Below are 16,724 nucleotides of genomic sequence, written 5' to 3' on the forward strand. Positions count from 1 at the left end.
AAACAGTCTTCAGCTTCCTGTTTGGTGAAGTCGATGCTATCTTCTGTAGAATGGAGAGCCACCGTACGTGTGCTGTACAGAGGAAAGAGCAATTCAATTCTATGCTGCATTACTCCTTTGGGTGCCATTCCTTCTGCTTCGTCCTAAATCAACATCAGGTTGGAGTGGATGAAATATGAAGGTTTTCCTTCTCTTCCCCACACTTGGGGGGACTCCCACTCCCCAGACAGCCCATATACGTGCCCTCCTGCACCTCAGCCCAGCAGACTGAAAGGGGCAAGATGGATTAGCAGAAAAATTGGTGAGGTAAAAGAGCGTACAACAAGAACTAGAAATGAAATTGAACAAAACACAAACCGTTTGGAAATCAAACAAAACCAACAGAACTCAGAATGACAACAGATCTTTTTTAAAATGAACATGTCAAGATTTAAATAAAGTGTCCCATCATCCTCTCCCACCTCCCTTAAAAACATAGCAAATGTTTGGTATGCCACACAACTAAAAGGAATCAGTCTTCAAACATCCCAACATGCCAGAAGAGACGGCTAAAGGGACCAGCTCTTTTATCACCTCCCGCTTTTCTTTCTTCCTTAATTATAGTACAACTAGAAGGCTGCAACAGAGCAGAGGGAAAAAATAATACCATGATGGCCAAGGAGTTGGACAACTACATGATCCTTATCTTCTCCTTCATGACCTGAACTCACTACTGCTACACAATAACTTAAAATTTCCTTTTACTCCATGTTGTACAACATGCAAAGCAGTAACATGGTTAATCAAAAGCAGTCAAGAATGCTGGTTTTGTTATGAACTGAATGCTATTCTGTGTGAAATAATAGCTACCTAGATGGACACATCCTCTGATGCTGTAAGATACACTGACCAAAAAGTAGAATGCTTATGCCGTAATACAATGAGGAATCAAAAGTGTTTCTGCTGATTGGGATTCAATAACTTTCTGCTGACAGAATCAGTGCACCAGGAAAACACAAGGGGCCTAACCAACAAATGGGGAAAAAAATCTCTGTTCAAAAATAATACAAAGTTTCACTCCTCAACACAATCCACAACACAAGCAAAGCCCTTTATTACGTGCAGCTTACACAGTACAGGACGGTTCCCTTCACTGCTACAGCTTCATATGTCTGTCTGCAGAGACAGAGCTCAGTATTCTCAACACATGGAAATGGGAAGCAAGCTGTGTAACTGCCAGGAAGCACAATTGCTCTCAATGCACGCTGCCTTTGCTCAGCTTGTGTTTCCTGAAGTCTGTGAAATAAAGATGAATAGTTCAACGTTTTCCCAAGCACTGACAGCCCTGTGCTGAAAGAACACACACAAGGGAAGGCTCTCAGGATGCCAGCACTGTCACAGAAAGCAGCCTTGCCTTTGCAAACATTGCACTGTGCTTTAACCAGCTGACAGCCACTACCAAGCCTGATAAAAGGGCTTTCCCAAAACAGCTCCCAGATTAACCTGAATACTAAATTTTATTAAACACATTATCAGATGTTGCACATAAGGGTGCAAATTCACAGAGATCAAAGAGAACTGCTGTAGTTACTTGCATCTCTAGTAACCATAAATTTTGTTCTGATAATAAAGTTTCAAGTTTTAATTGCAATTGGTTAACAGGTGCACTACAGACAGAGAGTGAGGTTGCACAACACAGCTGAACTAATCCAAAAATCTTTTGTTGTTGTTCTTTTCAAAAGAACAAACAGACCCTCATTTTTACAAATAATGCAGCTGAGTTTCCTGCATGTGAAGAAACTACAAGAGATCCCACTTTCCTAAACAGGATCATCTTCCCTTCTCACAATCACAGAAAAGGTTAAAGTCAAGCTCTGGTTCCTCCTCCTTTGTTCCTCCCTTCCACCTGCCATGCAGTCCTACCCCCTCCTATTTCGTACACCAGCTGTGCTGACCACCTGCCTGCTTTGCAAGTAGACTGGCTCACACAGTGACCAGATCAGAAAACACATAGTTGGGTGAGCAGTACCAGAACAAAGGGGAGGGAAGTCACTAAATACAATCTTTCCGTTTCTTGCCATGACTTACACGTTGCTACTTGTTTGATCAAGACCATCTGTGAAGCAATAATATGAAGTAGGAGGTTTTTTTTTTAATGTTATTGCTGTACTTATGGTCCACAGCACAGACTGAGGTCTGATAACACCTTAATAAGATCTGGATTAGTAAAATTGAATAAATAAGGCATCTAAAATACACAGGCCAGCTTGTTCTAGAAATTCAAGCATAGCATTTGGGGAACATGCTGATAAATATAGCAGCCAGTGATTTTTAATGATGGTAACCTTTTGCAACGCAACACAGTCTGAGAGTCAAAAAACCTGAGAATCAAATAGTCTCAAACTCTTCCTCATCCAGAAAGAGCCACTCTCCTTCCTCCACTTACCATCTTCTCTTCCCACTCAGAGGATGCTACATGAGTTCTCCAAAAATAAACACACTGAACTAGACTTGAAGACTTCCCACCATACTCTGATATTCTCCTCTATATGAGAAAATCAGACACTACATCATCTTCGTGACCTTGCAATGGCTAAATAGAGCACTGCTATAAATAAGGCTTAAATACCACACAGAAGCAAAACCACATTCATTCTGTGTTGTGACGCTTGTCTATAACTAGAAGTATATTCACTGTGGCACTTAAATACTGTTTTCTCAATTATTATTTTGGCCTTCATGGCCTTCAACAGTAGAATTTAAAACTTTGGTGTTCAACTACATTCATTCTCTTGGAACTCCAATTTATGCTATGGCTATTTTGGCTGCCTGGGTAGATATTCTATGCATCAAACAGGCATAAACACTGCAACCTACAGCAAGAGCTGGTCCCTTCTGGCCATTCTCACAGTAACCTCACCAACCTTCCCACTAAAATGAACCAAGGGGATCGGTCGTAAAACGGGTCGTGCCCATCATTGAAGAGGTCTGATCCCTCTTCTGTTCCAGCGTCGGAGCCAGTATCATCCACAAAGGCCTCATCATCAAAGTCCTCCATCTCATCCTGCTGCTCATCAGCCAGTTCAGTGATGTCAGAGTCAGCCGTGGAGAAAGTGGGGGAGGGCGTGCGATCAGCAAGACGCTCATTCACGCAGCCATGGAAAATGGGGGAGCTAGATATCAGTTAATGGAATACTGATTAACACAGTGAGGGGAAAGAAGAACGCTTCATTTAACAGTCGTCTGTTGCCATCAGCACAGAGCCCAGATGAACAACAAGCAAAGGCTTCAAACCATCTCAATTGGAATGAAATGATTGCTAACAGAGACAGGAAAAAGAGCATCCTTGGACTGAGATTGAACAAACAGAAAATGAATACAAAGATGGGTGAACATACAGATATTGACAGCACATCCATTTAACAGAACAATTCTTACTTCCGACATGCATCACTTTTGCAAATAAAAACACTGTCAAGACGAAGCCATCAGGCAATCCTTGTTTCAGAGGAACCTAAATTATTTCAACCACGTGTAAATAAAGTGCTGGATCACTTTTCCCATCCGTTCCAGTATTCTTCATGTTCTGTGCACTCCTCCAGTGACTTTAGATAGAACTTAACTAGGCAACTTCATAAAAGGAATCAAGTTAGAGCATACTTAATGTTCAGTTAAATCACATTCTACAACACTACACCAGGACCGACAGCTGTAAAAAGAACAGTTTCTGTTCTTCACTATCGTTTCAGTCTGTCAAAAATCCCTGCAAGACAGCACACAAAATGGACACTAAGCAGCTAGACAGCTTATGACCACAATGAAAGTTAATCCCATCCACACACTGAGGAAAGCTGTACCAGGAGCCGAGGTTATCATCACATACCTTCCAACCAGCTTGAACCAGTGAAACCGATCATAAAAGGGGTCACTGCCTGTCATTGTGCTTTCACTCTCATCCTGTGTATTGGATGCCATTTCCCCAGCTCGGTCGTACATCTCACGCATCAGGTCCAACCGCTGCCTGCACAGAAGAAAGAGGGATTCAAAAGTTAATATAGAGAGGGGGAAGAAAAACAACAATAACAGCAACAAAAATTCACCTATACCAAACTATAAATAGGGGAAGAAAAATATACAATGGAGGAGTGTGCAGCACTGATTTGTGTACTGTATGAAACCCATGACACAGGAGGGATTTGGGAGAACATACACAGGCTACATCAATAAACCAAGAAACAAGGTCACTTCTGAAGAGCACACACATGCTGGATTCAAATCAAACTTCTAACTACAGTTCTTTGATATCTAGTTTTGAATTTTTTTGCATCTTTTTTTCTATCATACAATGTTGCTGGGTAATTTAAGGCAGTTTTTTGCAGAAAGGTGGCATTTATTACATACTGTACTATCTGGAAAGCTGGCATTTGGGATGACACAGAAAGCCAAATAAAAAACAAAATGAATAGCAAGGGATGAAATTTTTCAGCAAAGCTCTTTGGATATAAAGAAGTTTGTTCTCCAGTAACATTTGCATACTTGAGTTTTTCTAAGGACCAGTAATGTGTTGCTCCATTCTTCAGATCCTGGACTTCCACAGCAACCACCGTCCGGGGAAACGGCCTGTTATCCTGGGTCTTCTCCATCTCAGGGGGCAAAAGCTCTGGTGGCAGTGGTGAGTAGAGGGTGTCAGTCAGCAGGACAAACTGAAACTGCACCTGGATGGAAAACAAAGTTCAGAGAAATCAAATCTCAGTATCATAGAGGGGAGAGGCATAACCTAACACAATGTAGGATAGAAGTTTGAATTCTGCTTCTGTGAGTAGACTCAGATTTGTTAATTCACGTGAGTTTCTTTTGTTTTGTCTTAAAATAGCACAAAACATTTTTCAGCTGAATACACATAACCTCATCTTATCAAAGCCAGCAGAGGTCTGGAAAACTACAGGCTTAGCATAGCCTGCAGCATTCACTTTCTCTTAGGGAGATAATTGACCACATGAAGTTATAACTGAAAAGGAAAACTGAGGCCCCAGGGGAAATCTGCATGCACATGTGTTTATGATATGGACAGGAACAGCATAAGGGAAATGAAGAGAAGAATATCCATCAAATTTGCATAAGATACTCATTCAACCAGAAGTCTGAATCAGAGAGGCCTGTGCTTTTCTGAACGCTTTAAAGCCCAAACCAATAAGTTAGAAACATGTAACGTTAAAGGACAGTAAGAGACTCAGCATTTAAAGGAGGACTGCACAGTCAAGAGCAGTGAATCAGAAAATTCAAAAAGATACTCTGCATGCTTCTACCTTTTTCTTCAATTCTACGCTGATGGCATTGGCTTCTTTCAGATACACAGCATTTCCCCAGAGCTGATCCCTCAGTGAAGTGAACTGATGAAACTTCCATTTCCTGAAAGCCCACTGTGCGAGCTCATACTCGTGTCGTGTCCAGCTCACTAGGAAGAGTAAAGAAAGAAAGAGAACACTAAGCCATCACATGCAATACCAAACACTACTGCTGGCTGTGCCATCAAATTCTCAATGCCTTTTCTGGGGGAGAAAAACATACAAGAGAAATCTGCACTTTTACTGTTCAGCAAGGAAAAACTAGATTCAACTTTTTCTCACTACTGGCACCAGTGTTAAAACATCAAGTAAGAGTATAAGGAACATAGCAAACAAAAATATCCTATTTGTATTATGTTAAATCAGTCAGCAATCATTGAGTGCTAAAACACAGGAATGAAAGCAAGTATTAGAGAACTAACAAAGCTCTGTCTACTGTCCAGAAGTTGAATTATTTAGGGATGTCACAGGACATAAAAAGTCCTATGAAGGGGAAGAAAAAAAAACCATAAATTCAAAAATCAGAGTAAGGAAACAAAAGCAACAGGTATATTCAAGGTACTTTAACTCCATTAGTACCAAGAGACAGGCTCCTTCAAATTCAAAATCACCAAATCAAAGTGTAATTAAACTAATTAGCTTATACATCAATTGATTTTGAGGATATGAATCCACTATTTGTGAGGGCCATTCTGTGAATACATACTTTCCATTTTCATACTGTGATCATTAAATACTGACAGTATTTACATTTTATCTATTGCAGGTGATATTACAGCAACTCTTTGTTAAGGCTTGATTGTGTCCAAATTATTTTCAGCTCTAAACTCACCTTCCTCTTCCTCTTCTTCCTCCTCTGTTGTTTCAGCTGCCAAGGACCGTGTCTCCACCTGCTTCTGCAAGGCCTGCAGCTTACTCTCATAGTCCTGTGGGGAGAGAGGAGATACTGTGTAGGAGGACAGATGAAAGCAAGAACAGTCAAGAGACACAAACATCAGATGGAACGACAGACAAAGAACAGATACATAAAGACATCTCTGTCACAGGCTAACAACCATTGTTTCAGTACAATCTGCCCTTGGAAAATAGAGAGGCAGTAGGCAGAGGCCAACACAACCAAGACACTGTTGCTGTTCTTTATAAACCAACAGGTATCTGTGCTCAAAACAGCTGTAAGAAGAAAAATGTTTAGGATTAGTTTTTTTGGTAAGGGCTGGAAAATGTGGATTTTGAGGAGTGTGCATGCAGGAACATGAGAGACAGACAAAGAAGAGTATGGAAATAAATAAGAGGATTATTCAGCTTCATATTCTCAAACAGAAGGACTATCAGCACCGTTGTTCTGTCTTTTGATACCATTAAATTCATTTCAAATTCTAGAAAAACGGCATTTTGTTTTCAATTATATTTCCCTTCCAGGGGTATAAGTGCTGTATTTAATGCTGCAGAAGACAAAATATTACTTCAAAAAAAGGCTGAGTTTATTTAATGCAGAAGTGTGTTAGCTCTAAACACATTCCATCCTTAGTCCAACAGACAGACCCAGGAAGTTCTTCCAAAGGGAAGGACACGGCTTAGAGAACTCGATACCCCAGTCCCAGTTCCTCCTTCTCCACCCATATCTGCCGCAGTCCCTCCCACGTGGGTGCACTCACACAGTGCACAGGTTGCGGCCCAGCAACAGAAGCACACACTGAATGGACACAAGTCCTTATTTTGATGTTACTTCTGAAATTCTCAACAGTTCTCCACAAAGGAACTCCAAAATTAATGAACCTGCTTCAGACATTTCTATAGCTCTGAAATACCCACAGTATTCATAAAAAAATCATGAACATGAAGGTATCCTCTCAGCTTTTTCCACCCCACCATCCATGTCGATAATGCCACAACATTTCAGGTATGATAAAAGGGGTTCCATTGTGAAACACTACTTTCAGAATGACAAAACAAACCTGTTGCATTCATTCAAAGACAAAGACTTGCTTCTCATCTTTACTCTGTACTTTCAGCCTTCTGAGTCAAGTAAATGCATTCTTTGTACATTTAAACACCTAAATACTGGACATTAAATTATTTTTTAATGCCTCCACACTAACAAAATACACATTATTTTTAGAACTAAGTAGAAGAATTGAAGTTTATTTTCCCACCCATTAAGCAAGAAATAGGTGCCATTTATTCTAAGCAGAAAAACTGGACTCTGGTTGCCCCCTGGCACTTGATATAATGGCAGTACTTAAACTAATTGGCTCTGAGCAACAGAAGGAAGGGGAATTTCAGGTTGGTTCACTTACAGAAGGTGCACTGACTAGGCTGTAAAACGGGCTGGTTTGCTCTGCTGAGACACTGAGCTCTCCAAAGCAGGTTTTCCAGATCTGATCTGTGATTATACACATATTATTGTCAGTGCCAACAGAAAATCCCCTGCACTCAGCCAAGGCCAAAGCTGTAAGGATCAGATCAGCTTTTAAATCAGAACCCTGTATCAGCAGGGATGCTCTGGATCCAGGTGGTGTCTGCAGCAGTACCGGGATGTATTCAAGTCTCTCCCATAATTGAGGTACACAAAAATGCCTATTTCAAATACCAGCTTTGCATTTTCTTCCAGGATTTGGACAAACAGCATAAAATACAGCAATGGGACCGCACTGAAGAGCAGCATGACTTGTAGCTGCTTGCACTGCCATTATTCTTTTTTTATATAAGCTGCAACAGTAGATGCAAAACTTCATAAGCACTTCTCACACAACCCTAAGCAGAAACATCAGGGTGGATGGATTGACAAGAATCAGACTGAGGAACAATAAAGGAAACCTTAAATTTAACTGAGCTAGAACAAAACCAACCCCAAGAGATGACATAAAATCAGGCCAAGCTTGCAAGTTTCATTTCCATTTCACTGAGACAAGTCTGACACTTACAAGAGTATTTCATAGTTTATTGAAAGAGCACTTGTTACAATACAAACCAGTTCTGCTTTTCATGAGGCAGATCCTTGCTCATAAGACAATCCAAAAATTGTTTTCTTAAAACAATGGACAGATCTGAAAATCCCATTTAATTCCAAGGCAGTTCACTGCTTTCTATACAGTACAAATGGGCACACAGCATAGAATTCTTATTTGGCAGCTTCTGAAGAGCTTCAAAGGATAGTGTCAAAGTCAAATTTCAACATATAAAGTATAAAGGACAAACTTTTAACATATAAGGGATAAAAGACAAACAGTGAGAGAAATATTGAAACTGTGCTGAACGCACTGATAAAAATAGCATCCTCTAATTCGACAGATCCCTGCATTCACATGGCGTGAGAAAGGATGTTAAAGTCAATCAGAGGAGCATTAGTGGCATGCATTTCCCCACCCAACCCCTAATCCACGTGTTCCTAGTGAGTCTTAAAGGATATTTAAGACATGATCACTATGGCACAGGTGGACATTAGCCAGCTGTCAAAGCACACAGCACATCAGCATTTAGCAATGGCAATCAAACTTACTAAAACAGCACTCCCATCACGGATGCAACATCTGTTAACCTGAATGCCTTTTCACACAGTATGCTATGCAAGCAGCTGCAGTAGTGTTCATTCTGCATTACTGGTGCAAATAAAAGTGAGAAGTGTGCGTATCTCTGACCACTACAAGGAGATCCACAAGTTCTCACACTGTTTCCCTTTTAAGATGAGGCACTTTGTTTTAATTAACACTCAGTTCTAAAAGTGGCTAATTATTTTAAAGGATTTTTCCCCCCAAGTTTCACTTGCATCATATCCTTCTAAAACCCAGGAAGAAAACTGCTTCCTTTGAGCAGGCTGGACTCCATCCTGACAATCACTGCTCCTATTTCCTTGCCATCGAACCACAAGACAAGAACACAAGCAGGGCTGTTCCTCTAGCTCTGCACTAAAACAGTGGGGCAGCAGATCGATAGTAACCTACTGCTCATTTTTGTCACTACCACTCAGACACTTCGAGGTATTTCTTCTCAGAAGTTGGCAAAAACTTCACTATTTAAGCAACAAAGAGCAGGAGTTTCAGTCTTGTATCAGTACGTGTGCTTGTGTGGATCTCAAATCATGTGGTGACTCTGCAGAGGTAGCCACAATCCTCAACAAACAAACGAGACAAGAAAATATTGATTTGTTCTTCTCTTACCACTTCATGCACCCCTAATCGCGTATTCACACAGAGCTGAAAGGATTTTCCACATTTTAAAAGAGCCCAAGCCTTCCTGAGGATGTGAAAGAGAACTCTGTGCACCTCAAGGGTAAAGCACAGTGCACTGCTAAAACAAAATTCCCAACAGAAAGGCAACAGCACAAAACTTGCAGCCCAAAATGCCATTTTGCACATTTGTCTCAGGCTCAAAGCATTGCTCATCTACAAGGTTTTACTTGAAGAATCAAGGCAATTTTGGACACGATGTCTTCATTACTTTGTTCAAGTAAGAGAAAGCATGAGACAAATGCAAACTGCAATACCACAGGTGAACAGACTGAATCTGTTGGAAAAACAAACCCATCCCAAATGGTGGGATCATTCTGGTAGGGCCATCAGAGGACAGACTCCAGATCTCCCGTATCAGAGGGCAGTACTCTATCAGCAACACATGTGCAGAGGCTGCAGTGTTAACACTTGATTAAACAATACATGCACGGCTGCCATGTGTTACAACCAGCACCCATGCCATGCACAGTTGGGGGGAAAAAAAAGTAGGACAAGGAACAAAAACAAAGTGGAAAGTAAGCTTGAGGCACTTCCTACTTTTCTTCAGCTATGCTGAAACACGTACAAGTAACGATTACCAGCAGGGCTCCTATTTCAATCAAAAAAAAAGCAACCTTAAGTAAATCAAGGATATTCGTGCAAAGCAGCACAAGTCATTCAGCTGTACAAACGCACTGCAAAGGGGATCAATCTCACCACATCTGGCACAGTAGCCACGGTGGGTTTTTGAACTTTCTTTTCAAGTTAACAGCAAAAATAAGTTCTCCTCAAAGCTTGGCTTACACTTTGTCCACCAATTCTCAGAAATACACTTGGTTTTGTTTTGCACTTCCAGAAATTCAGAAAGAAAGGAGATTTATAATTAAAACTGGGATGAAACCCCGAACTTATAAAAGTTATTCCTTAATCAGCATCTCTTCTGTAATTTGTTTGAAACAGTCTGAAGTGGGATCTGCAAGCACTTGTTTTATGGAAAACCACTTGCAATTACAGATGCTTCAGATTAAAATAGATATTCAGATTTCTAACTTTCACTTTGAGTGCGGCGAGAAGGAAACGAATATCATTCTTTCCTAAACGTGACCTTCTCCTTGGATAAAACAAGTCTTGAAACAGGGGTATAAATCCAAAGGGACTAAGATGAGGTACAACATTAGGATGCAACAGTTCTGTTCTTCTGTCTTTACCCCAGCCAATTCAAAGTAGCAATTCCATGCATCTTCCTATGAATAACTATTTCAAGTGTATCCCCAGACTCATAGCCCAAGAAAACTGGAAGCCCAAAATAAGAGATAGCTCTATGAGGTTTCTTTCTGCACCATTCAGAGAATAAAAAAATCCCAGATCCTTTCCACAACCCTGTGTAATAATTAAAATCTATTCCGCTTAGAGATGCGGTGGGAGTTAGAAAAATCTTATTTCCAAAATATTGCTTCAATCATATATATATATTCTGACTTAAAATTCCATTCGGACAAGTTTAACTGTCACAGCAATTTCATACCAACGATTATGAACTTCAGCAGAAGGACAAAACCACGTCCCGCTCAGGACGGTTGTGGCCCAACAGCTCTTCCTCCTTCCTCTACACAAAAAGCCACATCTCATCAACCAACTTTTGGTTTATAGATAATTATTAAGAATTTTGAGTTATGAGTGGAAAATACTGGAGAGCCAGGTCAATTTAAAAAGATGGTCAGTTTCCTTAATCCAAAAAAAAAAAGAAAAAAGGCACAAGAAACATTCGATGCTATAAACTAAATTCCACTTTTGATTGTCTACATAAAACACAGGAGGAAGGCAGTACTTTGTGAGTTCCAGACAATGTTTGCAACATTAGAAAAATACTCCAAGACACACAAAAAACTTGGTAAATGTGCTAGCAGAGAAGTTCTCCCATCCACGTCCCTCCCTCCAAATCTTCTAGTCTATGGAGAATGTGCTTACAATTTTTTTTCAGAATTTTCTTCCCATCGATGCTGTTAGAACTGCACCAAGTCACATGCAAACCAAACGGGCTGAAGGGCCGGTACCTTGTGCCAAATTACTCAAGTTTGACCTGGCCAAACCCAAGACAGAAGCAAAGCCAATCCTGGCCGTTTCCAAAGAAGCCAGCATTGCCCCTGCTTCTCTCCTCCCCAAGACTAGCCTTGGCCAACTGCTCAGACTGTGGTCTCTCTGCCCGCTTTGAGGTTAGGTGCCGAGAACTGGCGCCTCATCCGCGGGGGTGTCACAAACTGGCTGTAGTGGTTGGGCCGCTCAGTCTGTTTGGGGTGGGAGTTGGCTGCACTGCCTTCCGCACCACCTCCAGCGCCGTGGCTGCAGTAAGGCTGGCGGTGCTGGTGGATGTGCCGCTTCTGCTGGAAAGTCTGCAGGTCTGGGTTCTGCTGCCCGCTGCACAGGGATTCCGACGAGCCCGAGGTCTGACGCCGCAAGGTTTTTTGAGAGCCGTTGTTGAGAGAGTTGCTTCTCCAGCGCAACTGAGGCGATGGCTGCTGCTGATTGCTAGGCTGTGACTGTGTGTTCAGCTGCTGCCTGTTAATCTGGATATTATCTTGATTCCTCTGGGGGCCATAAAGATTCCACAGCTGCTGAGGGTCTTTAGAAGCACCTCTGCTTTCTTTTTCTTTGTTTTCATCTTTGTTCTTATCATCATCTTTTGGAATTCTAACCTCAATAACTTCATCCTCTGTGATAATTATATGAGTGCCTGGACTCCACGAGTTCCTATGTTTGGGGTTGCTTTTGAAAGGAAACCGGGGCTTGCGATTTTCAGGCGGGATAAATCGGTGAGGCATATTTTGTCGACGAAGCTGTTTTGCTATTTCCTGCTGCTGCAGATTTTTAAACCGAATCTGTTCTTGCCTCATCCAACGTAATCGCCCACGTCTGAAAGCTGGGTCACCCGCCATTAGCTGAGAAACACGCTCCTCTTTAGCGAGTTCATCATTGTCACTTCTTTTTAAGTCATCCGTGGGCTTCTTATCCATATCCACTATACCGGCAGAGTTTGGAGACTTAGCGTTTGCCGCAGCTGCCTGAGCTTTCTCCGCAGAGCCTATCAGAGGCAACACCTTCTCCATTTTTAGCATCTTATTTCTAAGAACTTTTATCTCTTCGTCCTTCATGTTGTTCTGCTTCTTCACTTCTTGCAAAATATCTTCCAACTTGTCTATATGCACCTTAAGGTCATCCACATCAGTTATTCCTTTACCGTTGGCCATAACATCTTCAATTTTCTCATCTCCAACTCCTACCGTATCCCAGACATCACGGGCAACAGCTCTCCACGATTCACGCTCATTTGGATCTTTTTTCCCATACATGGCACAAAGCTCCTTCATTTTAACAATGGCCAAAGCCTCAATCTCCTGTCTAGTGTGCCTGAAGTCATTGAGTGCTACCTCATAGCATATCTCTTTCACAGCCTGGATCTTTAAGTCTGAGATGGTAACCCATTTGGAGTCTTTGCTAAGGCGTCGGCGTTGGGGGATCTGGTACATTTTAATAGGCTCTCGTTTCTTCCCACTGCTGGGGAGGCCACACTTTTTTACAATGGTTTGGAGCTTGCTGGGGGGCAGCTTCTCTCTCAGGGAAGTGATCAGTCTCCAACTCTCCTCACACGATCTCTTGTCCGAATCATCCCCACTATCAGAGTCTGCATCCTTTGGAAAAACAAAAATCAAGAAGTGGCCCCAAAATAACCAAAATTAAAATTGTAAGAAAATGGAAAAGCTAAACAAGAAGTAGCAGGCAAAGAAAACTAAATCAAAAATCAAAATAGAACAAGTGATAAGGCAGTCCCTGAAGATTGAGTGTTAGGACATAAACACATCTTCGAGAGTCATGGACTGTCAAAATTGGATCTCTTTGCTAAATTAACATTATACTTAGAAATCTTATCATCTCAAAATATCAGGTAATCTAAACTCTTCCCTCCCAGTCCCTTCCAAAAAAATCTTTATATATGCAACAAGAAAAATAAAACAAGTTCCTGATTAAAAAATAAAAACAAAAACCAAGTGAAAACTGCACTTCATACATGCTACAAGGACATGCAAATCCCCGCCACACTCATTTGCCTTGGTTACTGCTGTTGCTTCTTTCAGCAGATCCTCCCCAGGTAGGTGAATGTAACAGCCATCATAGAAGATGTCATGAGCAGCCAGAGTAAGTCGGGTTAACACTGGTTAGTAACGTTGCACATAGTTGCAGGGATGCTCAAGTTTAGAATCCGCTTCACTACAACAGCAGCCAGAGAAGGGTTAGACGATAAGAAAAAAATGAAACAGAAGCAGCCGAAAGGTTCAGTGTTAAAAGGACTGTAAGTGCCACTAGGACAGGTGAAGACAGTGGTTCATACTTCAAGACTCGCTACAAGCTAAAAGGATATCCAGAACCAGAGTTTCAGAGGTGTTTGTTTTCCATTTGCCACCTTTAGTTTTTAAAAAACAAACAGGTCTTGACTGTCCGAAGAATGAGTTTCAGAAGAATGTAGCAGTAGTAACTTTTTTGGTTTTCAATTTCAATTGTTTTAATGCAAATTGTCAATTTTCTATCCTTGACTTGTCCTCTTCTCAAACCCTAGAGCCTGGAGCTTCCACACACTTGCTAAGAGTTATGCTGGTTTTGCTTCTTCAGTACAAGTTTTCCATCTTTCACTAAATGATTTGGAATGAGCAGTGCTTCAGGTTTCCATATGCTAGAAATGTCTGTTCAGGTATACTGCACCAAAGTTAAGCATAGCCCCCATTATTGCTTTCTGCCACCAGGAATCAAAGTCAGACTACCTTTTTTTTTTCCAAAGGAATTACTAATTTAAGATATCTCTTGAACAAGTAAAGAATACCTACATATTAGTGTTACCCACTACAACCCACATTATCTTCACTTAAATACAGCAGTCAGTCTCCAGTTAACCTCTAGTGTCCCTATTTTTCACACCAAGTTATAATACAAGAGAATTCAGGAACAGCAACTGCCAGTTATTCTAAAACCAAAGGAAACCCAGGTCATGGTCTACAAACCACAGGTTCCTGGTAGAAGGCCACACAGAATGGGGAACACAATTTGTCTCAGGAACAGGGAAGGGGAGAAGGAAATATCATTTTGCCCTGTGGTCAACAAGCTCTACGGCCTAGGATTCATTTTTTTGAGCCACCTGTGACCTTACATACGTTCAACAATTAAGAACACTTTCTACCACTTTTGGTCAGAACATCAGACTAGAAACAGAGCAAAATCCTCATGATTTTACAGCTGACAAAACTGTAGCCTAAGAAAAAACATCTCACAAACTGTGTACTGCAGTGGAAATGAAAGATGTGCTGGAGGAAAACACCGTACAAACTGCAGACTCAAAAAGAGGTCCAGAAAGGCAAAACACAAACTACTCAAACAATGAGGCATGAGTTCCACAGGATTATTCTTATAGATGACAAAATTACCATACTATTATTGATGGGTTAATTGATGTGTTGCATATAAAAAAAATGATTAAGAGACTCTATGTGGACTCTGTCTTACAAGCACTCAGAGATTAACCAACCTAATTAATATAAGTACATACCCACACTCTAAGACTAAGTGGTCTCTGCAAAGGCATAATGACCAAGAAAGCCAAGATAATTTTAGTTCTACTAAGCACCTTTTCACTTTACTTCCATTCCACTTGAAAAGTGGTGATTATTTCTATTTCCATGTAATGCCAGCAAGGCATATATGTTTGTTGGAAATAGTAGCCCTTGCCCTCCAAAAGTTATCTTTTTCGTACAGTGCATCTAACTATAAATTAATGCCTAAGTTTGTTGGTATCTCAGGACAAAACCATAACAGTTTGGTAAGCAGAATTAGCCAGCATCTTGTATCCAAGATACTAATCCCATTTAAAACAAGAAGAATATAAATAATTCAAAATAAATCTTGTATAGTAGTAAAATAAAGGACCTGAGAGTAGCTGGATATTGTGGTAATGTAACTTAAGTACAGCAACAGAACACTTAGAAGGAACCCCCAGATTTCCCAATCATTATTCAATTGCTGTTGTAAGCCATCAATCCTGTCCACTCCTGACTCTGCAGAGTCTCTCTGTAGAGTGACACAGAAATGACAAGATGCATCTAGAAGTCTAGCTGTCATCTGGAACATTCCCATTAAGCAGTGTGAAAAGCAGTGTTCTGATCAACCAGGGATCTCATTTATTATGATTCTCACAGCTAGGAAACCTGTCCTTCAGGAACTACACTGTTAATGCATGAGGGATTGTCTTTCACCTTTGCCCATTAAGTGACCAAAAAAATCATAACAAGCTTAAAGAAAATAGTAACTATAGAATGGTATTAGACAGAAAACTATTTAAATAGTCTTCCCCTAATCATGAGTATACAGGGTAACAAATCACCCTTCACAAAGCTTCTATCAACACAGTCTGATTTGCAGCAGATCCCCAGACAGCCAATTCTCACGTCTATAATTCACCCAGCAGCTTTATGCATGCCAGTCATCACAATATAAGGGATGAAATTGCACGACTTGTATCTCCTCTGACACATTTAATTGCTTTTTTGCAGCAATGCTTACAGCTACACAAATTTTAACTATACAATTGAGTGACACACTACAGTGTCACATCAATCACTTTTCTGAACTAAGTTTGCTTTGGCTCAAGTCAGCAACTCCTCTCCATTCAAGAGATTAGTCCCTTGTATTGGAACCATTAGAAATGGAGAAAGATTCAAGTGCACTTTACAATATGAATAAAAAGTGGTGTAGCTTCTACATATGGAAGACAGTACTCTGCTCCACTCTGCTTCTGGAAGAAGCATTAAGTGGTTTAAGTCCCAGCATGCAATTTAACAGTAAGTTTTCAGGAGCCTCAGACTCACAACAGAAACAATTTAACTGTGATTTTGGAATTTCTATGGTAATTAAGGCACAATTACATTTGAATTCTAACTAAAAGACACACTAATATAGTTAGAGAAAAAACAGGAGACTTGGATTTCTTGAAGAAATCTAAGCTTCATCCCTGCTCTTAGTCACATATTTATTAAATGCTTGGAAATTGCACACATTTCTATTTGTAATAAACTTCAGATAAAGAATTTTCTTGAAAGTCTGAGATCTTCCTGTATCAGAAAATTTATCAGATTTCTTGTTAAAGAAGTAGGTG

The 16,724-nt window shown here is 40.6% G+C and overlaps 1 protein-coding gene across 10 annotated transcripts in view; it reads right to left on the minus strand.

Annotated features, from left to right (window-relative positions):
* Window positions 1-16,724, minus strand: part of KIF1B (kinesin family member 1B) — an 80,446-nt gene that overhangs the window by 24,286 nt on the left and 39,436 nt on the right. For 6 of the 10 annotated variants that reach the window (XM_072354006.1, XM_072354001.1, XM_072354005.1 and 3 more), the window contains 5 exons: window positions 6,157-6,250; window positions 5,286-5,434; window positions 4,516-4,694; window positions 3,863-4,000; window positions 2,904-3,152 (listed from right to left, as the gene is read on the minus strand). In XM_072354006.1, the coding sequence (XP_072210107.1) occupies window positions 2,904-3,152; window positions 3,863-4,000; window positions 4,516-4,694; window positions 5,286-5,434; window positions 6,157-6,250 (809 nt within the window). Of the gene's footprint in view, window positions 1-2,903; window positions 3,153-3,862; window positions 4,001-4,515; window positions 4,695-5,285; window positions 5,435-6,156; window positions 6,251-8,252; window positions 13,219-16,724 lie in introns of those variants that run through there. The other 4 variants (XM_072354009.1, XM_072354008.1, XM_072354007.1 and 1 more) reach the window with 2 other exon arrangements.

The sequence above is a fragment of the Excalfactoria chinensis genome, chromosome 20 (genome assembly GCF_039878825.1).
Source record: "Excalfactoria chinensis isolate bCotChi1 chromosome 20, bCotChi1.hap2, whole genome shotgun sequence".
Lineage (NCBI taxonomy): Eukaryota > Metazoa > Chordata > Aves > Galliformes > Phasianidae > Excalfactoria > Excalfactoria chinensis.